Source organism: Eleutherodactylus coqui, chromosome 1 (genome assembly GCF_035609145.1).
Source record: "Eleutherodactylus coqui strain aEleCoq1 chromosome 1, aEleCoq1.hap1, whole genome shotgun sequence".
NCBI classification, from domain to species: domain Eukaryota; kingdom Metazoa; phylum Chordata; class Amphibia; order Anura; family Eleutherodactylidae; genus Eleutherodactylus; species Eleutherodactylus coqui.
The window spans coordinates 282,283,820-282,296,111 of NC_089837.1; the positions used below are offsets into that span (position 1 = coordinate 282,283,820).

The window sequence follows — 12,292 nt, forward strand, 5'->3', positions numbered from 1 at the left end:
ATTGTGAGCTGTACAGGACAGGTAAAAGACCATCAGCTATTTTGATCACTCTTCTATCATAGGCAGCTAAAAGTTACTAGCCAGCAACAGGCTATGTTCCTCAACAGAAACAAGCATGCTAGGACTTACCACAGCGTACCTGTAATTCAAATATGGACAAAAGTTTTATACAAGTTAAAATCCAACTTATCCAATGCATCCGTCTTGTCAGAAGAATGCTAAAGTGCTCTACCAATACACAGATTTTACAGGATTCTGCACGATTTCCCCCCTTTTTTGAAGCCTCAAGTGTTTTAGCCTTTTCACTGTCAGGGAGTTTTGGACATCTTGCACTTCCAGCAGTCACAACAATTTTTATGCTTTTGATATGTACAGATACATTTTAAGTTACAAACATAAAAAATACTACACCCTCATACCCATATATTTTCTGAAAGCAGACAATCTGTTAATTGCAGTTGTATTGACAGCCATGTCCACCTTCACGTAGCTTTGTGACAATTCTTTTTTAAAATGTACTAATATATGTTAACAGGCTGGACTAGATGGACATTGTCTTTATTCAGCTTTACGAACTATGTTACTATGTTTGTGCATAAAACTTAATTCAACTTGCTTAATCAAATTCAACTTAAGGGCCATTTACATGGGATGATTTTCGATCAGAGTAGTTGAAATTCACACACTCTCAGGGAGTTTGAATGATAGTCTTCCCGTGTAAATGCATGCTGTGATTGAACAACTAAAGGAGAATTGTTCAGAAAACTGAACGACTAGCCGTTTAGTGTAAACAGTAGTCGTTCACTGCTGAACGAGTGTTTGCTTACAGTGAATGGAGGCGGACAGGGGAAAACCGCTCCCAGGCCACTCCGCCTCCATGCTGGCCGCGGTGTGAGCGATGCCAGTGATACATGCACCTGTGTAACAGCACCAGAGCGAGCATCACTGGGAAGCTCTGTCGGCATAGTTTGTGCGACAACTCGTCCCGTCTAAATGGGGCATTATTGTATCAAGCCAGGATGCTAGAATGAGGTCCTGAGTCCACAGTGCAAAGTTTGAGGAGAGCAGTGTCTCCTTCAAATCTCTGTGCCCAGGTATTTCCATCAGTCCCACAGACTTCAAAATGGATGGGCAGCATGCATATTTGACCATTTTTCATTCAGATTCCTCCTCACCACGTTCCTATAGCAAGGAGGAACAGTGGGAGCTTGGGGCCAACTATTCTAGTCTATCAATGGAGTAAGCAGGGTTGATGGTGGTGACAGAAATGAGGCCCCCAAGGGTCATACATTTGTCACCTACCCTATGTTGTGATAACTGCTTTTACCATACAAAGATTGCTTGTGATAAACTACTTCAAAGCTTACAAGAACACTTACCATTTTTCGGACAGCCTCTCTGAGAGTTTTCTCCTCATCAATCATAACAGTTAGATCTTTCTGAACAGAGGAAGCCAGAACAACATCCAATTCTTCTGCTTTACAGGCCATCTTGCAGATCATCTCATCATGAGAGAAAACACAGTATCTGTTCAAGGCTCGATAATGTTCCACGCATTGGCGTCCAAGAGGCAGCTGAGAGGAAAGGACAAGTTTTCAACTTGTGTGTGGCCACAACATTTTGGCATTTAAAGAAGAAAAGCTTGAAAAAAGCCTTCGAACCCTTTAACACTGAACAATTATTGTTCAGATTACTGTTCAGTTACTCTCGATCCAGTGATAATCGTTCGATGTAAATGCTGCCAATGACTGAATGACGAATGGTAATTCGTTCCATTATCGTTCGTCATTTAATTTGTGCAGGAATAAAAATCAAACAATCTACCTGTATGAACAGGCAATTGTTCATCTATCAACGATTACCTGTTCACTGTGATTGGAAGTGGGAAGCCGGAAGGGATCTCTGGCCGCTCCGCCTCCCTTCTCTGAACATTTAATTGCTCCTTTGTTAAAAGCACTGGAGTAAAAATTGCTGGGACAACCGTAGACTTAAGGACCATAAAGTCTACAGATGCATTCACAATCCTACTGGTTGCACTGAAAACAGTTGACAAGCATTTAAACAAACAAAGCCAACACCACAATGGGAAGAATATTATGGTCTTAAATTTAAACAGATTAAGGCTAGAATAGGGAGAATGAAAATTCACCAAATTCATCACCGTGCACGCTATGTGACAGATTTGTCGCATTTTGCTAGACATGTCAGACACTTCTCAAATGGACACCGCCTCTTGCTTGGCTTACTTCAGACCACATTTCTGTATCATTTTTAAGGGTCCTCCAACATATTTCCAAACGGTCTAGTAAGACACGAAGGGGCACATTTATAAAAGTTTTTACACAAATTTGTGTTGGACAAAAAAAGGTCACAAATCTTTGTGCAAAAAATTTCAACTTTAGATTTCTGTGCCAGCCCTGCCATTTTCTTAAAAACTGGGCGGGGCTTATCAGGAGGGGTGTGTAGATTATACAATAGATGTATAATCTACAGCAGAAACTGGTGTAAATTTAACCAGAATTGTATGCCAGGTTGGACTTGGCATACATTTCTGAGAAGGTACATGGAGCTGCCTGGGTGCACCTAAAACATGAAGGGGCAACGTGCGCCGGGGAAAATGCAGGCCATAGTAAAATTTCCCCAAAGTGTCTTAAAACACAAATCTAGTGCAAGACAAGTACACTACTTTTTACTGGAACACTACATAATACTGGCACATTTTACTTAATACATCTCCCCCAATATTCACATATTAACCCCTTCCTCCCTCTGTGATGTAAAACAGCCAAAATCGGAGCTAGATAGACAGCTTACATGTGTGGTTAATGCTGACCATGGAATGTAAACCAGTCAGCCCCCCTCCAACTCACCATTGGCATTGCTGTGATGCAATCGTGGTGTGCCGATGGTTGCCATAGCAGCCCTAGGCCTAGTGTAGGCTCAGACAACTGCCATGTATTCAATCATAGCAAGCTCTGCCTATGGCAGGGCTTAATGTGCGAAGGTAAAAAATACAATATTGTAGAAACGATCAGACGATCACAAGTTCAAGTTCTCTAAAGGCACTAAAAAATAATGTAAAATTTAAGGAAAAAATAAATAAATAAATAAAAGGAAAAAGAACTCAGATGAATGGAAGTGCATGCACCCAGCCTTCAGAGAAAGTCCAGCCGATTTGTGTGCTGACTCTGCTGGGGACCACGACAGGAGCAGAGGACCATGTGAGTAGGAGAAGAGACTCCCTAGACTCCACATCACCCAAACTATAAGCACCATATATTAGTTCATGGTGTTTATAGTTGATGACAGGCTGCCCTTTAATCTTTATCCAAGTGCAAAAAAAATTTTTGAAAAAACAAAGCAGTTTCTGTAGGGTGTGATGTGACTAATGTTAGCTTCACAGACTGGTTTTTCCTGGCAACATGCTCCTAGATCATGCGATTGGCCGCAAACTGCATTAATTTACATAACTTGTTTGTCTGGAAATAACATAATGCTGCAACAAAATTTTCATTAAGTGGCAATTTATGAACGTTTAGAACAAGGTATAAATTATGCAACGTACTTGCACACTTACGCGCACCATAAAAAAGTGTATTAAACGGTAAACATGTTTCAATGCAAGAATATTTTACATTAAGCTTGAAATACTAGCCCATACCCAGTCTACTGTGCAAAAATTGACAGCCTCGGCAAAGTTGAAGCCCTGATTGAATCCACTATGATATGCCCGTGGAAAAGTGATAACAAATTCTCCAGCACACTGATTGGTCCGATAAATCTGTAAAAAAAAAATTAAACACGCTATTAAAAAAAAAAAAACTACAGTCAAAACACAAATTCAGTCAGAATTGACATGTCAGAAGATCACATTGGTGACAGTCTGTGAAACCAGGCAACTCCCCACCCTACCCGATTTATAAAATGAGAGGGCAACAATACATGTGCTCAACTTAGCCACACAGCACTTTACATTCAACAATACTTTCAGGCTATTTTAAATCCAACAAGATGTACAGAGTTCACATGGTTCACATGTCAATGTCTACATGTACATATCTTCACATTCACCAGAACAAGATAGACAAAAAATTTCCCATGATACAATTGCAAGCAAATATTTGCGGTAGATGCAACAAATGTACCGATCAGACACTTGTTATTACTCTAGTAGGAAAAAAGGCCCCTCCCAACCTAAGGGTGGATTCACACGAACGTATATCGGCTCGGTTTTCACGCCGAGCCAATATCGGTCGTCCTCATCTGCGGGGGGGGGGGGGGTCGGAGGATGGAAGAGCCAGGAGCAGGAACTGAGCTCCTGCCCCCTCTCTGCCCCTCTGCACTATTTGCAATGGGGAGAGGCGGGACAGGGGCGGGGCTAATTATCAGCACTTAGCCCCGCCCCCGCTCCTTTTATTGCAAATAGTGTGCAGAGGGGTGGAGAGGAGGCGGGAGCTCAGTTCCTGCTCCTGGCTCTTCCATCATCCCCCCCCCCCCTGCAGATGAAAACGACGTATATCGGCTCGGCGTGAAAACCAAGCCGATATACGTTCATGTGAATGCACCCTAAATGTGACAATCAAAGGGCACATATACCCCCTTCAAGATAATTCCAATTCTATCCATTCCATCGCGTCCAACTCTTGGATACTCTGTACACCAGTCCTCTAGTCTCTATGGCTGCTTTCAATTGCCAGATGTATAATCCCATATCCTTTTTGATGGTGTCTAACCAACCTGTATTTTGTCTTCCCAGTTTACTTTTACCATTGAAGTAAAGTAGCCTCTCTTTTTCCAGTTAATTCGCCCTCGTCACATGTCCAAAGTCAGTCAGTCTCGGCCTTGTGATCTTGCCTTAGAGATAAGGGGGAGTGATAAACAAGTCTGCCCCCCAACCGCCCACCACTTGCCCCAATGACACAGAGAGGCTGCACAGGGGAGGAACAGGCTATGATCCTTCATCTTGATGTCACTTGCAACTCTCCCCCTTACATACACAAACAGAACCATGAAGTAAGGAACTGAAAATTAACTTTTATTTATTATTAAAAACAAAAATTGGCGTGTACACATATACATATAAAAAGGATCCCAAGACCACTGATTAGATTGCCTTGTAATAAAAGTACACCTAGACTGCACTCCACTTGTATCTGATCCTACTTGGCTCAGCTTTCGCCAGGTATTTCCTAATCTTAGCCCTAACACATACAACCCCAACTGGATGATACTATGTGATGCCCCTATAAATTCTCCTTTCCTCCACTAGCCATGCTTATACTAGCTATCTCATTATTATTCCCTCATGGTATTGCTTTTTCTGTCCGTTATTCTTCTATATCATAATCAACGCATTTCCTCAACCTCTATATTTCTTGATTGATTCATCAGGATTAGATTGTGTATTCCAAACTAGCAGTGGCGACGGCAACCACAGATTGATTGTCTAGAGATGGTAAATGCTAGACAATTGAAGGCATAAATAGTCGTTACGCCACCTCCCCTCCATGGGGGATGTCTGTCCTGCTCCAATGAGCACTGCGCTGCAGAGACAAAGTCTCCTCTATACATCTCGCAATGGGTTGCCGATCTCGCGAATGCGCACTGGACCAACAGAACAGCGCCCAGAAGTTCCATCGCCTAGCAAAAAGGCACTATAACCAGCGCCGGATCTCACTCTGAGACGGCACTAGAGAGACGCCACTGTAAAGCAACTGACAGCCTTACCCAGCGCCAAACCCTACTAGCGAGTGTCAGAGGCGCGCCTGCTATCGCAGGTATACAGGGATCTGCTGAGACAGATCTCAAAAGTGCAGCGCATTGGCAGACATATTGTTCCCATAGGAAATAATGTGTAAATATTGCCAAGTATACATACATATACTAATGCAATACAAGATAAATCAGCCACATCCATCTTAAGTGATTGTTTACTATTGTCAAAATTCCACATTAAGGTAATCCTCTTAAAACAAAATCATAGATCACAGTAGATAATAAATTATTTATTTAATAGGGTGTTAGGTAGACACTAGACCTCACATAAATCAGGTGTACAATACAGCCACTATCATTTCTCCCTTTCTTTCCTTCTTATTTTAGAATAACTTCAATAACTTCCAGAACCCCATTAGGAAACATACCGGTACACCGTAAGCCATCAAAGTGTTTGGATTCATGATGGTAACCAGCTGATGTAGGAGATCAGGTTGAGCAATAAACAACTCTGGAGCCAGTTTCTTCATCACTTCCTCAAGCTGTTCTGCTGCATATCCAGGAGCACCATACCAAGTTTTGGGCTCACCCCTGACAAAATAGCAGATACAAGACTAAGACCATAGTGGTTAATTTGATTAAGAATCTGAGGTTTACATGTTAAATCTTACCAGTGTAAGTAGTTGATAGAATAACTCCAATGATCCTCAATATGCCAACAAAAAGAAGAGAAGCACATGCCCACATAAAGCCATGGCAACTTCATCCCACAGATATCAGCAGTTATATGGGCCAAAACTGATGCTTCCATTACAGGCATATTGTTTAAATTCCAACCACAGTCCAGGTATTCCTAAGAACAACAACAAACACAAGTAGTAGAAAATCAATAACCTGACAATCTACAGTTATTTCCAAACCATAAGGATTACTTACCTCATCCTCTTGTTTAACCTGGAACCTTCCACCTCTCACAGGAAATCCACTTCCAAATTCTTTTGAAGCAATATCTGCTCCATACTCAACAGTTACATCTTCTTCTATAGTGCTTACTAGACGCCAGAACTCTTTTTCTACCAGCTCCGTAGGCACCATCTGGTAAATTAAAGGGAAGAGCTATACTCTGCTCTTAACATAATAGGATGCCTAGAACTATATTTACACACAGATTTTATATAATAACATATATACACACATATACTTACATGTACAGGCATATTAAAATAGTCAGACTTGAAATTATCAGCCATTTCTCCAAACATACGTAGGGTATAATCTCTTGCAGCTTGCTCAAAACCAAAAGCTTCTTGTGGTTTACTGCATTCCTGAATTTAAAAAATAAATCTGTTTTAGACTATTTACTCTAAGACATACAGTTGCAATCAAAATTACTCAACTCCCATGCAAATTAGGTTTGTTTGCCAAATTTACAAACGTTCAAATGTTTGCAAAGAAAACATACAAGAACAATATTCAACACAAGTGGCTTCTCCAAATTATACGCAAAATGCCACTTTTAGTGACTACTCTAGTCTCAGAATTATTCGACCTCCTGAATGGAGTCCCTCATAAGAGCACACAGATCAGGTGTTGTCTCAATCACCCAATGCAACTAGTCAACAGCTTCATTAAAAGAAGTAGCATTAGGTGTGCTTGAGATAAAACACATCAAATACCTGGACTTGCTAGGGCTTTCTTGACTGTGACATTTGACTGCAAGTTAGATATAGGTCAAGAAAGGGGTCCAAAAAGCTGAAGGAAGAGATCACTGGCTTCTATAAATAAGGAATGGGATACAATAAGGTAGCAAGGGCACTAAATGTTCCTAGAGAGAGATATAGCTGGAAGCATAGTTTGCAGGTTCAAAATTTACAGAACACTGGCTACACTACCTGGACGTGGCAGAAGCAAGCTGCCACCAGATTCCTCAGGAGGCAGGTGGTCAATAACCGTCGAGTGACTGCAAAAGACCTGCAGTAAGATTTGGTGGCAGCAGACACAGAGGTGTTTATGTAAACTGCATACTAAATGAAGAAGGTCTTTATGCCCAAACTCAAAGACATACACCTCTACTAATCCAAAACCTTAAGAAGTTGGCACAAATATGCTCAAAACCATATACAATAAATAAGCTACAGACATTTTAGGATTCTGTTCTGTGGAATGATGAAACAAAACTGGAACTTTTCAGGCCTCTGGAATCAACGATATGTCTGGAGGAAGAAGAGTGAAGCATACACTGAAAAAGACAGACTGCCTACAATAAAGCATTACCTGTGCCAGACATTTAGGGCATCTCCAATCTCCTTTGGGTACATCATGCAAGGGTGGAATGAGACAGAAGGTATGATAACTGTCATCACACCCATCACAAAGAAGGAGACGGTCTTCATCACTTCCACTCCCACAGAGAAAACAAACATATAAATCCACCTTTTAAAAAAAAAAAGAAAAATTAACAGTTTGAGATTTAGTTTGCCCAATTGTATCTAGTGAAGGGTTCCGAGCTATGGTGGCCTGAAAATGGAGTTATGCAGAACAAACTTAAGATGACATTTAAAATGTGACTTTTCAAATTGGGTGAGAAAACAATGGGGCAGATTTATGAAACGGTCTTTAAAAAAAAACAAAAAAAAAACACCACATTCTTACTTGCCCATAGCAACTAATTAGGAGCTCCTCTTTCATTTTACCAGAGGAAACAACAAAAAGCTGTGCTGTGACTGGTTGCTACGGACAACTAAGACCGTTTGTTTTTTCTTTTAGCCAGGTTCATAAATCTCCCAATATTTTTGTGTAGTATAGTCAGTCAAAATTCAAGGGAAAAAACTTTACGGTATATTATAATCTGACCATGGCAAAAACTAAAAACTGCAATTTGATAGAAAAGGGAAAAAAAAACCTCACAGTTTCAACAGGCTCTCAAAAAAGAATGAATGAATAATTGCATGCTTACTGGACTTCGGTTTTTCTTTGATTTCGCTTTTGGTTTATCTATAGCTGCTTCTATCGACTCTCGTTTGACCGTTATTTGGCTTTCATCTGCAGAAAAAAGTTTGGGATTCATTTCAGGCTGTATGGAAAAATTAACATTTTGAGAGAGACATACACATCAAACTAGAGTATATCAGAAAGAGATTCATCCACTTCTCTCTATTCTAATCTGGCACACGGGTACTTCAAGAAAATCACCTATTTGCAATTTATGTCAATGCACTTAAATACCATCGTATGTACGGTGCAGGGAGTTTGCTCCCACTTTGCGATTCTGCCTTTGCTTATAAAAAAACTTTTTAAAAACTCCATTTCCAAAAATCTGTCACTTAAGTTTACAACAGAAGTGCATAACATTGATTTTGAGAAAACCGATAATTATTATTGTGTAGATTCTTAATTGGTTTGATCTGGAGTGGGCAAAAGAGGAAGGGAATTTAAAGCAACCCTCCAATCTGTGCAAACAAAGATGGGCGCAACAGCTTCTCTGATATCTGATCCAGACTGTGCACTAGTGTGCATCATTAGTCTGACACTACACATGCTTTGATGACCAGTGCTTCACATGTGAGCAGCATATAGCGCCTTAGGCTACCAACACATACTAATGCACAGTGTGCATCAGGTAGTCAGAGAAGTGGGGTGCCCATCTTTGAGCAGGCCACTAAGAAAAAGCACAAGATACGGTACAAACATCTAGCCAAGTAGTGCACAAAAGCTTTTCAAGAGCCACATTGTAAGATTGAACTGCTGCCAAAGAACACAATAAAACTTAATCCTTTCCAACAGGAGCTGGGCTCAGCTGTGACCGACAGCCAAGTTCCCACTGTACCAGCTGGGATAACTCTGATCCCAGCTGTTTAGTGCCACTGATACCACAGTTAATTTTGACCATGATAACCAAGTGGTTTTATAGAGGAAGGAGGCTCCTTCTATACACCATCGTGCCCCCAGCTCCCTTGATCTGACGGCTTGCTATGGCAGCCAGAGGCCTAATAGCAGTCTCCAGATCTGTCAATATAGAGGTACTGCAATGTATTATAGAAATGATCAAGTCTCAAAAAAGGTACAAAAAACAAAAAGATACCAAAACTGTTTTAGCTCCTTTTTTGGTCAGCCTGCCTCCCAAATAAATAAAAAAATTAGAGTAAAAGCCCTCCGAATACAATGAAACAAAAACCGTTTTTAAAAAACTGTAAAAGCAGTAAAACTTATAAACTACTGTATTTTTTTGACTATAGGATGCACTTTTTAGCCAAAAATCTTGCTCAAATGTGTGTTCTATAGTCCAGAGTCAGGAGAGCCCAGCAGTGTCAGACCCCCGACTGCATCCTTCCTGATGGGAAAGAGCACCGACCCATGTAAATTTAACAAATAACACACATCTGCACTGCACAAGCGTGAAGTGTGACACAACCATTCTTTAGGCAGTAAATAGGAAAAGTAAAGGGGTCACAACTTCAATATTCAATTCTAAATGTGAAAAACTATGTGAAAATCTGCGATACACAAGATAGTTCTTTTCTCAGAAACCATTAAGCCTAGGGAAATTCTTTGTATACCAAGGAGAATATAGCTCACCTATGTGTGTATATACTGAGGAGAATCTAACTGACCTATGTGTGTATATACTGAGGAGAATCTAACTGACCTCTGTGTGCATATACTGGAAGGCTGTAAAGTACATAAAGAAGTGGCCAGGGACTGCAGGGATGGAGCATGCCTTTAAGGCTAAGAAGAGGCTGCAACCTCCAGTTTGGGAGTAAATTTGAATAAAAAAGGGAGTTATCTTTAAGGGTAAGAAGTGACGAGAGTGGCAGGGTTGGCACATTCTGCAGAGGAACATCGGAACATGCAGGCTGAGTAGAAATCTAACGCTCTTCTATGTATAGAAATATTTCACTCCTTGGTTCCTCTGAAGTAACCTGTTAGTGACCACCCATACGCGTTTTCACGTCCTGGGTGTCTGGGCTTTAATTTACAGGGTAGGAAAAACACACCAGCCCTGTAGACTAGAGCCCCAGGGCCTGTGAGAGTGACAGATCCCTGCTATTGGTTGCCAGAAGTAGCCAAGAGCCTGGAGCTGTCTTCGGGGGCCGCGATGTGCAGTTCCCAGTCATGCGATCGCTGTTATCCAACGTATAACGGTGATCACATGAAAATTGTAAAAAAGTTAAACAAAGTAAAAGTTTATCTCCCCTCACAGATACAATCCATGAGGAGAGATGAAACTACTCACCTCCGGCCTCCGTGAGGTCCCACGGTGATCTGGTCCTGCAAGGGCTCAACGCCAACATTTGTGCATGCGCGTCAAAGGCAAAATGTCGGGCGCATGCAGACACTTTGCCTTTGGCACATATGCGCAGAAGGCCAGAGAGCCCGGGAAATTTAAAATCTCTCTGCTCCCAGCTGTCAAAGATAGCTGAGAGCAAGGAGATGTCACCGGGGGCCAATGGATAACAGCAATCATGTAAAGCTTAAAAAAAAAGAAGTTTAAAAAGTTAGAGTTTCATCTTCCCTCACAAATTTTAACTGTGAGGGAAGATGAAATTACTTACCTAAGGCCCCCAGATTTGTGCCCTGATAGGATCTTTATTCACAGAGCTTCTGCACATGTGCCCATCAGTGCAAGTGCAGAAGCTGGGGAGGGCCTGGAAAATTTAAAATCTCCCTGTTCCTGGCTACCAAAGGTAGCTGAGAGCCTGGAGCAGTGACCAAGGGCCACTGTGTGCAGTCCCTGTTCACATGATTGACATTATCCAAATGGTATAGAAAAAAGGTACCGATTCACCTTAGGCCGGTCTCACACAGCCGGATAGGATTTGCGTATTCGCATGCATTTCCTATCAAATGCATGGAATTACACAATTCCGCTCACATTAGTAGGTCGGAATTGTGCAATCCACTAACAGAAAACTTAACGTAGCATATTCTATTTTACCGCGGATATCCACGGCATGGAGCCCATTGTAGTCTCTGGTCACGTACATCCCCGCAGCCCTAATGCAATCATATTGTGTACAGGCTGCGGGTACCTGCGTCACCTCTAAGCGATGGCATGGGAATATGAACAAACAAAAGGTATACCGTGCATGACCGCCTGTGTGAGTACACAGTACATTTACATGGCCATACGCAGGGCCACGGCCGGTCTCACAGCTGGGATTCACTGCAGGCCTCTGCAAGCGGATTCCACATTCGGCCATGTGAGCCTGGCATTATTCAGACCGCTACCTGTAATGCGTACGTAATTTATGGAAACTCCCAGTGAATGCTCCCGCCTTCTGTTTGATACCGCCGCACCTCAGCAAGTCTCACAGAGCGCCACTTTTTACACCCCATCCCTGCTGTGGAGGTTAAGAAATGCCCCCCCAAATTATCGGGTTTGCAGCAAGCATGGGAGGAGGAGGGCCTCCATAATTGCTCCTATTTTGAGATATACCAGACAATTTTACATTATTACTTTTATCTATGTAATGCCAAAAAGGGTGGGAGGAAGTTATTTCTTTTTAGGAGGCCTTCTATTTTTTCTGCACAAGTGTGCAATGTGGCCTAGAATTTATTCAGTTGTACCCTGAATTGC

At 41.7% G+C, this 12,292-nt stretch overlaps 1 protein-coding gene across 1 annotated transcript in view; it reads right to left on the bottom strand.

Annotated features, from left to right (window-relative positions):
- The window catches only part of KDM5B (lysine demethylase 5B), a 65,243-nt gene that overhangs the window by 37,508 nt on the left and 15,443 nt on the right, over positions 1 to 12,292 (bottom strand). Inside the window, exons 8-15 of the mRNA XM_066609281.1 lie at positions 8,672 to 8,757; positions 7,990 to 8,148; positions 6,921 to 7,040; positions 6,652 to 6,810; positions 6,387 to 6,568; positions 6,144 to 6,306; positions 3,662 to 3,781; positions 1,380 to 1,574 (exon numbers count right to left, since the gene is read on the bottom strand). Of these exons, the coding sequence (XP_066465378.1) occupies positions 1,380 to 1,574; positions 3,662 to 3,781; positions 6,144 to 6,306; positions 6,387 to 6,568; positions 6,652 to 6,810; positions 6,921 to 7,040; positions 7,990 to 8,148; positions 8,672 to 8,757 (1,184 nt within the window). The remainder of the gene's footprint in view (positions 1 to 1,379; positions 1,575 to 3,661; positions 3,782 to 6,143; positions 6,307 to 6,386; positions 6,569 to 6,651; positions 6,811 to 6,920; positions 7,041 to 7,989; positions 8,149 to 8,671; positions 8,758 to 12,292) is intronic.